At 34.9% G+C, this 16955-nt stretch overlaps 1 protein-coding gene across 1 annotated transcript in view; it reads left to right on the top strand.

Annotated features, from left to right (window-relative positions):
- The window catches only part of ADAMTS20 (ADAM metallopeptidase with thrombospondin type 1 motif 20), a 207060-nt gene extending 193597 nt beyond the window's left edge, over positions 1-13463 (top strand). The window contains exons 38-39 of the mRNA XM_029205295.1: positions 10455-10559; positions 12957-13463. Of these exons, the coding sequence (XP_029061128.1) occupies positions 10455-10559; positions 12957-13046 (195 nt within the window). The 3' untranslated portion in view covers positions 13047-13463. The remainder of the gene's footprint in view (positions 1-10454; positions 10560-12956) is intronic.
- The last annotated feature ends 3492 nt before the right edge of the window (positions 13464-16955 follow it).

Here is a 16955-nt window from a genome sequence, read left to right as displayed (position 1 = left end):
CCCACATATGTGGTCATTTTTCTCTTGATGCTTTCAGTTTTTTTTTTTTTTTTTGACTTTCAGCGTCTTTACTGTGACATATCTGGATGTAGATCTCTTTGTGTCTACTTAACTTGGAGTCTATTGAGCTTCTTAGATGTGTAGGTTAATGCATTTCATGAAATTTAGACAGTTTTCAGCCATTATTTCTTCAAATATATTTTCTGCTCTATTTGGTACTTCCATCATGCATATGTTGGTGCACTTAATGGCGTCCCTTTATTTCTCTGAGGCTCTATTCATTTTTTCTTCATTCTTTTTTCTAGTTTTCAGATTGTTTCATCACTATTGATATCTTTTCAAGTTTGCTGATTATTCTGCCAGCTCAAATCTACTGATCAATCTGCTCTAGTGAATTTATTATTTTGGTTATTGTACTTTTAAACTCCTGAAGTTGTCCTTTGGCTCTTTTTATAAATATAATTTTTATTTCTTTATTGACAGTCTCTATTTGATGAGACATTATTATCATACCTTCCTTTACTTTTTTAAACACAGTTTTCTGTAGTTCTTTGGGCATATTTATAATAGGTACTTTGAAGTCTTTATCTGCTTAGCCTGACATCTGAAACCTCTCAAAGGCAGTTTCTGTTGCCTTTTCCCCTGTATATGAGTCATCCTTTCCAGTTTCTTTGCATGTTTCACAATTTTTTGTTGAAAACCAGGAATTTTAGATAAGATATTTTAGCAACTGTGGATACTAAGTTTCCCCTTCCCTCTAGGATTTGTTGTTTGCTTGCTTATGTATTTGTTTAGCTCTTTGGCTGGGCTATTTCAGGGACATCTATTTCCCCTGTGGTGTGCAGCCTTTAATGTCACTCCTCAGAGGACTCAGCCTTGGACATGTACACTGTCACCCCAATCCTCCTGGAATGACAGTGTTTTTAGTTGGCCTGTCTTTGATGAAGTTTCTAGATGGCCTGCCTCTACTGGTATCACACTCAGCTCTTAGCTTCCACTAATTAGTATATGATCACTCTGTTCTTTCAATAACATCCTGGAGGCATAAATTACTACATGGTCTGATCCAATTAAACTCAGGCCCCTTGGCCAGGGTAGTCTTTGAGGTCAGTCTTTGAGGTCAGGTCAGACTTCAAGAGGAGCCCTTCTTGGCTGTCTCTTTCCCTGGTTTTCTCTGATAAACTGAGCTTTGACCTACCATTTGGCTTCTTGCTCTCATCCAGTTACCCCCATCCTCCTCTTAACTGCACACCACTAAAATCTTATTTTCAATATGCCCTTTAGGCTTAAATTTCCCCATATTCAGTCCCAAATAAGCTCAGTCTCCTTAGGAAAAGCTATGGAATTTTCTGTTCTTACAGATTGATTTTCCCCCAAGGAAGGACCTTTGCACCAATTCTGTGGATTGAGTGGGTAGAACCCACTTTGCAGAGTAACATCCCCCATCTATAAGCAGAATGCTGGGTAATGGCAACATCCCCTGGTCTTCTTGGCTTGCCTTGCTCAGCATGGAACTTCTGCCCTACCAGTGATTTTGAGTGGGACTGACTCAGGCCTTGTGGTCTTGGGCTGCCATGCCTGGGGCAGATCTTCTGATCTATGAGTAGGGACTGAGTGGTGGAAGGGAGCTTCAGACTCTCCGCCATTCTTGCCTCTAAGACAGCTTCAGCAACACAGAGCTGGGTGAGATGAGGAGTGCTGGTGTCCCCCAACCCCCGCCGCCCCCCACACACCCTAGGAGAAAGCTTAGCCCTAGCAGAGAGCTGGGGGAAATACAGTCCTGTGTTCGTAGCTGCACCCACGAAGAGTAGAACTGTCATCTTGCTGAGGTGGGGAAGAGAGGACAGGTCATGGTTCAGATGTCACAGATGCTTACTGTTCTTACCTAGATTTCATAGATTTTCCCGAATAAATGTTTCTCCATTTTTTTGTATAGCCTTAGGACAATTTCAAGAGACTTGAAATCGTTTTGTATTTTATATTTTTTTTATATTTGAAATTAAACATTTTATTTTGAGGTAACTGTTGACTGACATGTAGTTCTAAGAAATAATACAGAGATCCCATGTGCCCAGTTTCCCCAAATGGTAACATCTTGCATGATTATAGTATAATATCACAACTAGGATATTGACATTTCTACATCAATATACAGAACATTTTTATCACCACAAGAAATTTATTTTTTTTAAATTTAATTTAATTTAATTTTTGGCTGCATTGGGTGTTCATTGCTGTGTGCGGGCTTTCTCTAGTTGCAGCAAGTGAGGGCTACTCTTCATTGCGTTGCACAGGGTTCTCATTGTGGTGGCTTCTCTTGTTGCAGAGCACAGGCTCTAGGCACGCAGGCTTCAGTAATTGTGGCATGCAGCCTCAGTAGTTGTGGCTCTCAGGCTCTAGAGTGCAGGCTCAGTAGTTGTGGCGCATGGGCTTAGTTGCTCCACGGCATGTGCGATCTTCCCGGACCAGGGATCGAATCCGTATCCCCTGCACTGGCAGGTGGATTCTTAACCACTGCGCCATCAGGGAAGCCCCACAAGAACTTTTATAATGACAACTACTTCCCTCCTACCACCAGCCTCACTTTATCCTCTAGCAACCACTAATCTAGCCTTCATTTCCATAATTTTTGTCTTTTCAAAGATGTTACATAGGTGGAATCATACTAGTAAATATGTCTAGAACTTCTAGCATTATTCTGAAGAGTGGTGATAGTGGACATGCTTTAACTGCTTCTGATCTTAGGGGGAAAGCATTCAGTCTTTCACCATTAACTGTAATGTTAGCTATAGATTTTTGGTAAGTGTTCTTTATCAAGTTGAGGAAGTTCCCCTCTATTCCTATTTTTCTCTATTGTTTCACTGAGGAAAGAGTCCACAGGTCTCCTCAAAAGCCATTCCAAATGTGCTCCCTCTATTGGCTATATTTTTTTAAGGTACACAGCTTTGCAGAGGAATCTCAGGTTCTCATTCAATCTTTGAGCCTGGTTAGCTCTATTCATGTCCATTCTTCTCCTTCCCTGCTTCACTCATGTTGGCCTACCAGATGATTGGTCTCCCTGCAAAATGGTGACTCTCTGACCTACATCTTTTATTTAGTTCTCTTCCCAGGACTATGCTTTTCCTGATGAACTCCCCCTTCTGAAGTCTTACACTATGTCTCTTTGAACAGTTGTTCTAAGGTCAAGGATGTGTATTCTAAAATTTTAGCACTTTAAACAATCTTTTCTTTCACATATGGATATTTAAAATAACTTTTCCATTTTGACCCTTTTAAATGGAGATTATTCAGTCTCCAATGACCAACCCATGTCAAGACTGGTCAACTTTGTCCAACAACCCATATTCCTTCTAATCAATGCCTTCTGGTCATATACTTGATATGATTAGAAAGAAGTAAATTAGAAAGAAGTAAATGCCACCTAGAGATGTGAAGAGTGTGCTACCAGGTACTATTACCTTGGAAAGGTCATGACATTCTGGGAATCTGGTCCTTTTCATTACATGTTGAATTGAATAAATCTGGTCAATGAGACATCAACAAAATTCACAGGAGACTGATATACAAATAAGTAATATAACTGTCAAGTGGAATCAAAACTCCTTTTATCTCATTAGTAAACTTTCCTTATAGAAAATATCTTAACAGAAAACTAATTATTATAAACAGTATATTTCTCAATGAGCATGAAATCAGAATAAGAGATCTTAGCACAATCAAGTTTTTAAATGATAAAACAGATATTTTCAGTAATTTCTAACTCCATTACTCCAATTTTTATGTAGCCCCATTTTTCCCTACAATATCTTGAGAAAAGTACATAGTTATAAACTGGGTAACCACAATTTACAGTTGGAGAAACAGACACTCTGTGTCAACAACCTGTACAAGATCCTTGAGGAAGTCAGAGGTAGCCCCAGTGTAGTAATAAATCCTCTCTGCTAGTCAAGGTGAGATGGCTTTTCCACTTAGTTTGCATTTCTGGAATGCAAAGCTCTATTTCCAAAATTAGATGTTATTGGGCATAGGTATGTGCTGTCAGAAAAAGGTATGCCCATTTTTTTCAGTCTGTATTCAAGTGCCTGAAGTTACTGTTACCAAAAATACAAACTGTCCAGTATTCTTGAAGCTATTCTGTCAAATATATAAACCAGATTCTGTGTTAAGTTATATAAGATTTGCATGAATACTCTCCAGATGTTTGATGTCACAGAAAGAACTTATTCTGTTTTTTGGGATTCCTCAAAACCATATTCTCTTTGTTTGCATATGACAGGGCACCCCGGGACATGAATGCTAAAAAGAAAATGGACACATATGGCACTCTCTAGGGAAAATAAACTTTGCCACATTGTAATATAAGATGAAGTTAAGGAGTGTGATGTGACTTTAGAATATATATATATATATATATATATATATACCTCAAAAGTGAGGTAAAATGTTCGGTACTTTTCACAGAGCCATAAAAAAAAACAAAACAAAACGCAATGTGTATCTCTTTAGCTGTTTTGTAATTAATGTTGATTACATCAGAGCAAGAGAAATAACCAATGCCAGAGGATCATGGCCAGCATCCATTTTGAGTATTCAGAGCCAGTTTTTACATATTTTGAACGTGTATTCTTTATTATCAGACTGCAGAGTTTGATATATATGCATAAGATCTACCCTTTTATTTATATTGTTTAGATCATCTCTCTCCTTATTTTTGCCTGCTTGATCTATTTTATTAAAAGTGGTATATTAAAATTTCCTATTATTAGGATGTTTCTACCTATGTCTCCTTTCATCTCCTGTAGTTTTGTTTCATAAAAGTTGATGTGTTTGGGCCTCCCTGGTGGCGCAGTGGTTGAGAGTCCTCCTGCCGATGCAGGGGACGCCGGTTCGTGACCGAGTCTGGGAAGATCCCACATGCCGCTGAGCGGCTGGGCCCATGAGCCATGGCCGCTGAGCCTGCGTGTCCGGAGCCTGTGCTCTGCAACGGGAGAGGCCACAACAGTGAGAGGCCCGCATACCGCGATAAAAAAGAAAAAAAGTTGCTGTGTTATTTGATGCATAATACTGACATATTATGTCTTCATTGTAGATTATGGTTTTTAGCACTTCTTTGTCATGTTTTCCTGATTTCATACTTGAATTCTATTCTACCTTATCAGGATTTGCTACCCCTGTTCTCTATGTACATTTTCCTGGTATACTTTTGCACATGCTTTTAGTTTTGGCCTTTATGAGTCACTTTAAGTGTGTCTATTACATATAGCATGTACTTGGGTTTTGTTTGCAAGTCAATTGGAAATTTTTTTCTTTAAATAGGTGTTATATTCATTCACATCTTAAGTTGAAAAAAAAGCACAATAAAATTGCCTTTATTAGTATACAGTTTTAACATACATACAGATTCATGTTACTTTACCATAATCTGAATATAGAATAACTTCCTCACACTTCCTCCATGGAGTCAGTTCCTCCCTCCCACCTAACTCCTGGTACACACTGATCTTTTTTCTGTTGCTTTAGTTTTGCATTTTCTGGGATGACGTAGATATGTGTTGTAAATGGAATCACACAATATGTAACCTTTTGAGATTGACTTCCTTCACTCAACATAATGCCTTTGAGGCCCATCTGTGTTTTTGCATGTGTCAATAATTTTTTCTTCCTTATTTCTGAGCATTATTCCATCAAATGGATGTCATACAGCTGTCCTACAGTTTGTTCATTTGTTGGAAGAAAATGAGTTGTTTATAGCTTTTGGAGATTATGAATAGAGCTGAGATGCACATTTGCATACAGGTTTTTGTGTGAACGTATATTTTCATTTCTCTGGGATAAATGCCTATGAGTGAGATTGTAGGGTCACATGATATGTGTATGTTTAACTTTATAGGAAACTGCTAAACTGTTTGATACAGTGGCTGTACCGTTTTTTATTCCCACCAGCAAAGATTAAATTTCTAGTTGATTAGCTTCCTTGTCAGCACTTAGTATTGTCAAGTTTTTTGTTTGTTTTCCCATCTTCTGTGGTAGCTTAATGTAGTTTTAATTTACATTCCACTAATGGATAATAATGTTAAGTATCTTTCATATGCTTATTTTCCATCTGTATATACTCTTTGGTGAAGTGTATGCCCAAGTCTTTTGCTCATTTTTAAAATTAGGTTGTTTGTTTCCTTATTGTTCCTTACTGTTTAGTTTTGAGGGTTTTTTACATAGTCTGGTTACAAGTCTTTTGTTGTATATAACATTTCCAAGTCTTTTTCTCCTGGTCTGGACCTTATCTTTTCTTTCTCTTAATTGTCTTACACAGAGTGGAAGTTTTATATTTTAATGAAGTCAAATTTATCATTTTTTTCCTTTGTGGGTCGTACATTTAGTGTCATATTTAAGAGCCTTTGACTTACTCCAGGTTACAAAGATTTTCTTCTATGTGTTCTTAAACATTTTTTTATAGTTCTATGCTTTACATCTAGACTTATGACTGATTTTGAACCAATTTTTTATGAAGTTGTAAGGGTTTTGCCTATAGACATCCAGTTGTCTTAACACCATTTGTTGAAAAGACAGTGCTTTCTCCAGTAAATTGCCTTTCCACCTTTGTCAAAAATCAATTGGAGGGGACTTTTCTGGTGGTCCAGTGTCTAAGAATCTACACTTCCAATGCAGGGGCATGGCTTCGATCCCTGGTCGGGGAACTAAGATCCCATATGCCATGTGGTGAGGCCAAAATATATATATAGCACATATTTATGTGGGTCTATTTCTGAATCTGTCTTCTGTTCCATTGATCTACATGTCTCTCTCTTCACCAACACAGCACTGTCTTGCTTATGATAGCTTTATTATAATAAGTGTTAAAACAAGGCAGTGTGGAGCTTCCCTGGTGGTGCAGTTGTTGAGAGTCCGCCTGCTGATGCAGGGGACACGGGTTCGTGCCCCGGTCTGGGAAGATCCCACATGCCGCGGAGCAGCTAGGCCCGTGAGCCATGGCCGCTGAGCCTGCGTGTCCGGAGCCTGTGCTCTACAACGGGAGAGGCCACAGCAGTGAAAGGCCCGCGTACCACAAAAAAAAAAAAAAAGAAAAGAAACAAGGTAGTGTGGGCCCTTCAAATTTATTTTTTTTCAAACTTGTTTTAATTATTTTAATTTCTTTGTCTTTCAATATAAATTTTAGAATCAGTTCTCTTATTGGAATTGCTATCTGTAGATCCCATTCATAATAAAATATGTGGAACAAACTTTAAAATTGTAAAACCTAGTGATATAATGGGCACATATGAACCAACCAGTCAATCAAAGAAGTGGAACATTAAAACTTGCATCTATTTCTGTGCTTTCCCTCTGCCTTGTATCCATAACTACTTTTTCCTTTGATGCAGCTAATTACTCAAGGGCAGACATTCCAATCTGTTGAATTCTTAGGTCTTCTGAATCACCTTACCTTCCACTTGTGATTTGGCTGTTAGAATTTTACTTCTTATGATGGCCTCTTCTAAAAAATGTCGAGAGTACAAGAGGAGATAAACTTCATACTACTTCAAAAAACCATATTTTTTAGTTGATACTATGTTGAACTAATTTTTCAAGTTAAATATTAGGTTTAAGGAGGTTTAAATTTTAATCTTAAATAAAGTAATGGAATTGAAATAAGTAATTAATACAATTATTCAATCATTTATTACTTCTAAAGTTCCATAGGAATGAACCAGTACCTTTCTTATGGCACCTATAATTCTCTACATTGCATCACATTTATTTATGTGTATATCAGATTTAGTTTCCTCCATTTTATTAAAATATAATTGTCATTAAACATTGTATTAGTTTAAGGTGTACAACATAATTATTTGACTATGTATATATTGAAAAATTATTACCACAATGGTTTTAGTTAACATCCATCACCTCACATAGTTACAATTTTTTCTTTCTTGTGATGAGAACTTTTAAGATCTATTCTCTTAGCAACTTTCAAATATACAATACAGTGTACTTAACTATAGTTACCATATTGCACATTAATCCCCAGGATTTATTTATCTTGTAAAACACCCTCACCCATTTCCCCCTCCAATTCCTACCTCTGGCAACCACCAATCTGTGCTTCACTTCTCAAACCTAGAGCAAAACCTCTCTCTGTATTGCAGTAGTGCTTCATACCAAGTCTGCCACTCAGTTAATTTAGAACAAATGAGTGAAGTGTATTTTTACCTCTGTCAATATCATCCCAGAGTTCTGTTGAATTGTTTTGCCATTTCTTTGAGATTGTATTATGTAGCTTTTGAACAAGGACTAAAGATGTAAACAAAGATCATGAAAATTAGTCTGGAGAAATGAAGCAGCAGATATTTCTAGGCCCAACTCATTGTGTTAATGACCACCTAAGTCTCTCAGTACTGTAGTCAGTTGGATTTTTGTCTTTCCTTTCCAGCTGAATGCTTCCAAGCAACCTTGAGCAGGGAGGTAAAGAATAAATGGAAGTGTAGACTATTAGGTTGTGAAAACATTGCATTCCCCCAACTGGGGCACTCAGTAAGTGGCTAGTCACAGGAAACCTACACCACAGAATATAGTTCCATTTCTTTTATTTGGTGAGAGGCCTATTTATGAGTTCAGGTGGGATGAAGGTATTCAGTGCAAAACCTGTATGAGATGACTAAGTATTAACCAGTAGAATATATCCTTAGAATTACTTCTTCTCAGTCAAATATTTACTAATATAAAATTCTGATGTGTGTAGCGTTAGTGTCATTCATTATCACGAGCATGAAGGGTTTAGCTGTGTATTTGTGTATTAACTTTTACAATGCTAAAATTTAATATTTATAATGTTGCACTTCATTCATCCATTTAAAAACACTTACTGAGTGCCTAGGCCTTCTTTTGGACTCTAGGAATACAGCAATGAAGCACACATACAGGTCATATTCTAAATTTCATAACCAAATGACGTATATAACAATTAATTTTCTTTGAAATTTATCTAAAACAAATTATTTCTATTTTGGGGAAAATTCTCCATATATTATCATTGTATTATAAATGTATTTGAATCTCTATTTTGATTTTAAATAAGAAGTATATAAGATTCCTAAGAAATCTAACTTAATATACTAAACTGATACATAACTTTTTAGCAGTTGTAATAATTCATATTATAAATATATTTGAAATCTATTTAGTTTGCTTTCATGACAAGATAATATTTTCATTGACATAACATAATCTTTAATGTTTTATCACTGTCTTGCTCAAGATTCCTGAGTCTTAGGCCATAGGATATTGTGATGTGATCTAAGATTGTCCTAATATCGCTCTAAATCTGTATGTATATTAAACATTGGCAGTAGGCTTAATTAGCTTTCATTAAGTACTTCAGCTTTTCAGTGTATAATTCTGTACTGCAAGATCATATACATGTGCCACAAATTTTACCAATTTTAGTCAGGCACTTTCTTAATTAACAGATATTTAAAGTTTTTTTTAAATAAATTTATTTATTTAATTTTGGCTGTGTTGGGTCTTCGTTGCTGCATACGGGCTTCTCATTGTGGTGGCTTCTCTTGCTGCAGTGCACGGTCTCTGGCGTGCAGGCTCAGTAGTTGTGGCGCACAAGCTTCGTTGCTCCGCGGCATGTGGGATCTTCTCGGACCAGGTATTGAACCCGTGTCCCCTGCATTGGCAGGCGGATTCTCAACCACTGCGCCACCAGGGAAGCCCTAAAGTTTAATTTTTAGCAGAGATAGTCTGGAATATTTTGACATGAAACTGGTTCTTGTGTCTTGAAAATAATTCGATCATAAAGCCACTAGGGGGCTCACATACCATGTGTGTAAATCATGTGGCATCAGACGTCCACATAACACTTCTGGGCTCTTAAAAGCACATGATAGCTGGGGCAATAATATCACATTCAGTAGTTTTGTGTGGTAGGTTAAAAAGTAACATTCTTAACACAAAAGGTAAGGGCACAGTAACAGAAGATTCTAGGAAATACATTAAACAGGTGTAACTTAGGGAAATTAGCAACAAGGGGTCAAAAATTGAAACTGGAGAAATGTTAAAGTCTGGTTGGTATCAATCCCTGTGAACACCCATTCTGACTGGACTTGCTGTTGCTACAGGAGCATAAGCTCTAGCTGTCAACCCTAGAGTCCTAGTGTTGGACAGAATTACTTTTGCACAAATAACATTATCTGGTATTATTTCAGTTGTAATTGTAATTCTCTTGTAATTGAGAAGACTTATTTGTAATCAATTTAAAAAGTCTTTAGCCTGTTCATTTTCTTTAGTGTAAGGTTGTATCAATATTCTTTCATTTTCTAAAGAAAGAATCTTGAAAACCAATTCGAGTCCTTTCTTACATAATTCCAATGCAGGTGTTTCCAGCAAAGTGGATGCTTAAATATTGTATGAATTCCATCTATTTTTATTTTGTTTTGTTTTCAATCCAGGGACAATTCAGCATTAATTTGGCTGGAACTGGAATGAAGATATCCAGTACAGCAAAGTGGCTTGCTCAGGGCACTTATGCCTCTGTCATCATTCACAGATCACAAGTAAGTCCTGCTGGACCAAAAACTCTGTCTGAAATACTTCTGTGCTGTGAACTAGCATTAAAGGTCCTCTACTTTAAATTTAGAGTTATATGAAGTTAATGACTAATGCGTTATTGCATATGATGGGCTATATTACATATAATGAAATATAACATTAATTTATGAAATTATGGAATTGGGTTCATTTTTATTCATGTGCTTATGTAGGTTTTATATACATACACATTCATGTTTAGCCTACATATATCTGAACATGAAATCAAATGCCAGAGCATATAGATTGAAGTAGCTCAAGTTTGGGGTTGATGGCTTGAAATGCAGGTACTTCAAAAAGAGGTAGTGCTTTTAGCTATACTCTAATTATTAAAGGTTTGTAGGTTTTAATATTTCAAAGTGAGAGGTAACTTTTTGGTTTATTTACCTCACTACTTTGATTTAGTGATGGAGCTGAGGTTGGAGCCATTTGTCATTTAACAAATATCCTTTATAGGTTCTTCAAGAATTAGGAATATTTTTTATGGTTGTATGCATATTTTCCTCTGTCTACCTTTATCTAGAGCACATTGGTATTGGTTTTTACCTATAGCACATGTATTATCTAAAGTAGAATCCATTTAATTTTGATGCTGGTATGGTGTACTAGCGCATACTCTTTATGAGATGGCTTCTAGTACTTGGAGTTCCCATGTCTTAGATAGCATGATTCTATCTATAGTAAATCAGGATCTACATTATAAGTGTCCTCACCTATACTGCACATAAATCAGCACCATCAACAACCCCCTGCCCACTCTAAGGTTTTATCATTTTTCTTTCTTTTAATAAACGTGACTTCTGTTACACTCCTATTTATATGAATACTACTTATAAATGAAATTCAATTTTCTAATAATCAGAGACTAAAACATTATATTTCTGAATATTATGAAATTGTGTTTCAATTTATAATTAAAGAATTTAAATTTTTATTATTTCTATCATATGGGCAAGCAGTAGGCTTTTTAAAAATGGCTATTTCTAAATATTTATTTGGCAAATTTTGGTCTAATCCCTTTTGGTAGAAGAATGGAAATAAATTAATTACCTAGTTAGAGTATATTCTGAGCAAGTAGAAAATTTAGAGAGTGCAATGAGATATTCTGACTTTATACAGCTTTTAGGTATCTTTTGGTTAAATGAGATCTGGCTGAGGGCAGCAGTAAAAATGAATATTTAGTACAATCATTACTTTTGCTTCTATTTAAGTTCTATTCTAAAGATTATTTATTTGTTTATTTAATTGAGAGTTTCTCCCTCAATCAAAAATTTTGCACATGAAGGTATTTCCTGAGATCTATTGCCTGGTGTGAAAATGAGACTTGTGAAACCCAAGTGTACTTATGGAAATGCACACATATTTTCATTTCCCATTAAATTTAAGCAAGATTAGGGGTTTACTTATACGATTCGTTTGCGAACAGGAATGTATATAAATTGGAATTTTTACTGCCATTCCTTTCTCTGTTTACTCAGACTCTCTAGAGTTTAGAAAGCTTTTGAAAGGAGAGGCAACTTCAAAAGCCCCCGATCTCAACATATTGTTCACCCTCAAAAGTTCCAGGAACCCAAAGTTTCCTTCTCTACCCTCCTTCCTTAGATTAAAAAAACAAAAACAAAGCAAAACTTACCTTTTCTAGAAACTACAGGAGTTCAAGCTATTTTTGCTTTATCCTATCAAAATGCCTTTTGACTTTTGGACCTAAAGACGGAAGACAGTTTGGAAAGAAAATCTAGCTTGTCCTGACCACCTTCTTCACCAGCCATTCCTCAGTAAGCAGCTCTGCTTTCCTAAAAAAAAGAAGAATCTCCCTTTTTAGTCCTTGTCTAATTATAATTCCTGCTTTCAGTCCAGTTTTATTCCCCGCCCCCCCCATTTTATCACCTTCTAAATATTTTCTTCAGGCTGTGTTTCTAATGCTTCCAGGAGATATTTGAGGTTAATATGGCTTGGATTCAGTTAAGGTCAAGTTTGCATACTATCTTTTTTTTAGTCTGTGAGAATCTTATATAAAATCATGGCAATGCTGGACAACAGATTGGGAGAGGTTTTAATAAACTCACTGAAGCAAATAGATATCTTGTTGAAAAATAAGTGGGTTGAGATGAATTGTCTAAATTAGAGTGTGGTTTATAATCATTAAGTAGATAATATGAATCTCACATTATCTAATTCCCATGACCACAAATTTCAACTAATCCTGAAATGGCATGACCTTTGACCTCAAGTGTAATTGTTGTATGAAACCTTGGCTAATTATTTCAACCGCATGATTCAAAGCATTTGCTTTTTCTGCCCTGTGCACACAGATACTAGCTTGTAACAGATTCTCCTGTATCTCTGCCTCTTCCTATTTTCAGGATGGAACCAAAGTCTACGGCAGATGTGGAGGGTTCTGTGGAAAGTGTATTCCTCACATGACTACTGGTCTCCCAATTCAAGTAATATGAACATTCAGAAGTGGGAAGTGTGTCCCAAAGAGGAGACATTCTCTGGAAACTGCAAATAGCTGGTGCTTGTTTCTTTACCCTTCCCTTCCTGAGATTTCCATGTCTAAAATGTCTGTGCCTTTTTTTCAGGGCGCTCATCAGGGAGTCACATCACTGCTTAATTTTTCAAGGCCTTCAAAATAAACTGAGCGATATGTGATTCTAATCTGGATCCTTAAAAGGATATAGTAATTTATGGTAGGGTATACAGGGATGCTTGAATTATACCAAGATAATATTGCTGTTAACAGCTTGGACTGGACCACAATTACCTTATGCCTATAAACACACATGTAAATCTCTGCTCTGGTATCCTACTGTACAATGAATGTTTATTCTACTTGTTAAAATGGAGCAAGTAAAAATTAGGAAAATGAACTTATTTAAAACTGCGATAAACATATTGAATCTGTCAGGTGAATAGCAAATCAATAGTCACATCAAAAAAAGTACATAGCCATTATACTTTCTACTGATACAGCTTAGATACTTTGTTTTATGTTTCCTTTAATTTTTAATTGTGCATTATGGTGCTTGAAAAAAATCATCCTAAAATATGGTATAATTTTGTATTTAAAATATATGCTTTGGTTAAACACTAAATATGAAATTTTGTGGGAATAATACAGAAGAAGATATGATATAGTAGGATTTGACTTAAAACACCTACCTCTAATTTGATTGTACTTATAAGAGCAATACATTGTTTTTATAATGTGTATATTCTATCATGTCTTTATAGATCTTATATATGTATATGTCTACTCTTAAAAAATTAATTTTCTCACAGTTAAGTACTGTATTTTATTAATCAAGTAGAAAATTGAGAATTATTGACATGTTGAAGATCCTATTTTGGTAAACATAAAATTATGTTTACATTTGCAAAATTTTTATTAGAGACGTTCAAGTTATTTCATATCTGAGGTATCTCAAAACCAGAACATAAAAGATAGTATAAAAATTAACTATTCATGGACAAATTCTCAGGTATTAAGAGATTTTTTTCAGGTGAATAATTTGTGTATTATATAATAATGTGATTTTAAAAGAATCATAGACAAATAATATTTTTCTATGGCAACCTACTTTATAAACCAAGAAAACTGAATCTACTAATAGATTTTTGCCAGTAAATAGTAGTGTACTAGTTTTGCCCACAAAGTTTTTCTTTTTCAAAGATTTATTAGGGGTATATTGTACCATATAAGGTACTAAAGCAATTTTTTGCCAGTGTGGTTAGATAAACATTTAGGGATCTCTGTATCAGAAAAGAAGTATTTTGCACTATGTGCCTGAAACCAGTTACAAACATTATTACAAAATGTGTAACATTTTCTAGAAATGTTTTTATTCATAAGTAAAATCTTATAATTTATAAACATTTAAGTAATAAACATATTTGTGTGATATATTAGGACTTTGTTTTCATTTTCCTTACAGGTTAAAAAAAAAAAAAAAAGAATTCTTCACCAAAAAGTCTATAACTCTAAAATCACTACAGAAATTCTAAAAAGATTTTATTCAAATTGTTGCAGCTGGGATGGAAACAGCTCCTGTCCAGTGTATACCCTTCTCATGGAAATAATGGGCAGGAGGCTGACAAAAATTTGCAATGACTTCAACAGCTTCTGTTCGTAGAAGGGGTACCCATGTATACTCATATTCAATTGGTCAACTTAAATCACATGACCAAATCCTAGTCAATGGGGCAGGGAAATATACTACCTCTACAGTGCAGGATGGCCAGACATATGGAAATGAGTGAAGACTCACAATCCTTTCCTAAGGGAGGGAGTAGATCCTTTTGAGCAATAATATGTTTCATCCATCCATCTTAAACTTCCCTAGAAATTGCCAAATTACTACTTTCTAAAGGGGTTAAATCAAGTTAAATTACCACTAGCAGGGTGTAAAAATTTTAGAGTATACACATCCTCAGTGACATGTGAAATTTTTTTCTGATCTTATGGGGCAGAGCATAGTATTTCATTGTTTGAATTTATATTTATTTAATTACTAGGTTGGATGAAGATCCTTTCATATATTCTTTGCTATTAGGTTCCTTTTTCTGAGAATTGCTTTTTTATTTTTTGTTCACTTTACCTCTCCTGTCCTCCACCTTTCCTGCCTTTCCCCACCCTCTAAACTCCACCCCCCAATAAAAAAAACAAAAAAGGAAAGAAACAAACATATAAGGGAGTCAGTTTTATGTGAATGTGATTTAAAACATTTGAGGATCTCTTATCACAAAGCATGCTTTTTGCACTGTACCTTAGTTACAAATATTACTATGCAGTGTATAGTAGTTTTCTATACCTGTTTATCATTTAAAGTGAAACACCCTCTACATCTATTTTATCTATTTTTCCTACTCCTTAAGGGGAAAATCTTTCCCTGATCATATCAAAGGCCAATTGCCCATCTCTGCTCTTGATTTCCTCCCACTCTGAATTACCCAAGACCTTTCTCCGCAGATTATTCTCTCTCCTTTACCTTTCTCTCTCTACTGGCTCCTTTTTTTCATCCAGAAACCGTGTTCACCTCTCTTATATTTTAAAACAAAAATATGTCCTCCTCTGCCACCCCTATTCACTCTCTCTTCCTTTCACTGTCAAACTTCCTAAGATAAACAGCTATCCTCATGATCTCTTCATCTTTACCTTTCATTCAAGCGTTGGTCCATTATAACGTGGTTTCCAGCCCTCAATATTTCATCGATACTACTTTCGCTAAAATCACAAATGAATTCCTAATTGCCAAGCACAATTATATATTTTGAGTTCTTTTCCTTTTGATGTCTGAATAGCATTTGGCAAGGGTGAGGGAGAGTTCCATGAAATATTATGACAATAGCTGAAAGTATTGTCTATCATGGTACATATTTATGTGCACTTGAAAATAATGTGTATTCTGCAGTAATTTTGTATAGGTTTTATGTAAGTAAATTATGTCAAGTTAGTTTTTCATATTATTCAAATATTTTCTGTATCTTTTTTCTAATTGCAGTATCAATTACTGAGGGATACAGTTTTTCTAATTGTAGTGTCAGTTATTATAGTAGTGTTATAACTGTAGAGTATTAATATATAATAATAACTGTAGTGTCTGTTATTATTATATATTATATTATATATTGAGATATTTTTCTAATTGTAGAGTCAATTTTTAAAAATTATATTACTGAAAATGATCACTTATTGATTAAATTATTCTATTCTATTAATAGGATGTTAATATTAATATTCTATTAGACTTACAAATGTTAAATTCTTCAACTACAATTGTGAATTTGTCTATTTCTCCTTTTAATTCTGCCAGGTTTTTTCATGAATTTAGAAACTCTGTTATTAGGTACATACATGTTTATGAGTGTTATGTCTTTTCAATGAATTGACCCTCTTTATGAAATATTCCTATATCTCTAGTGATACTTATTGCCTTAAAGTCTACATTGGTATTAAAAAAACTATCTCAACTTTCTTTTAATTAGTGTTTGCATGATATATCTTTTGCCATCCTTTATTTTTAACCAGCATATATCTTTAAATTTTCTTTTATAAATAGCATAGAATTGTTCTGTGTTTTTTCATTTTTCAATCCAGTTCAGCAATCTGTTTTTTTCTTGAAGAATTTAAGACCATTTACAATTAATGCAATTATTGATATGGTTGGATTTAAGTCTACCTTCTTGTTATTTGTCTTTTATTGTCTCATACATTCTTTCTTCCATTGTTCCTCCTTTTCTGCCTTCTTTTGAGTTGTTTAGTTTTGTATTCAATTTTATATTCTCTTTTTATGTTGGCTTCTTTGTTTTATTTTTTTAACGTTTGCCCCAGGGATTAACCTATCTTATCCCACACTTTCTCT

The sequence above is a fragment of the Monodon monoceros genome, unplaced genomic scaffold, assembly GCF_005190385.1.
Source record: "Monodon monoceros isolate NGI ecotype Baffin Bay Population unplaced genomic scaffold, NGI_Narwhal_1 Super_Scaffold_6, whole genome shotgun sequence".
Lineage (NCBI taxonomy): Eukaryota > Metazoa > Chordata > Mammalia > Artiodactyla > Monodontidae > Monodon > Monodon monoceros.
Note: the sequence above shows the minus strand (reverse complement) of the source record. Positions and strands in the feature narration are given on the sequence as shown.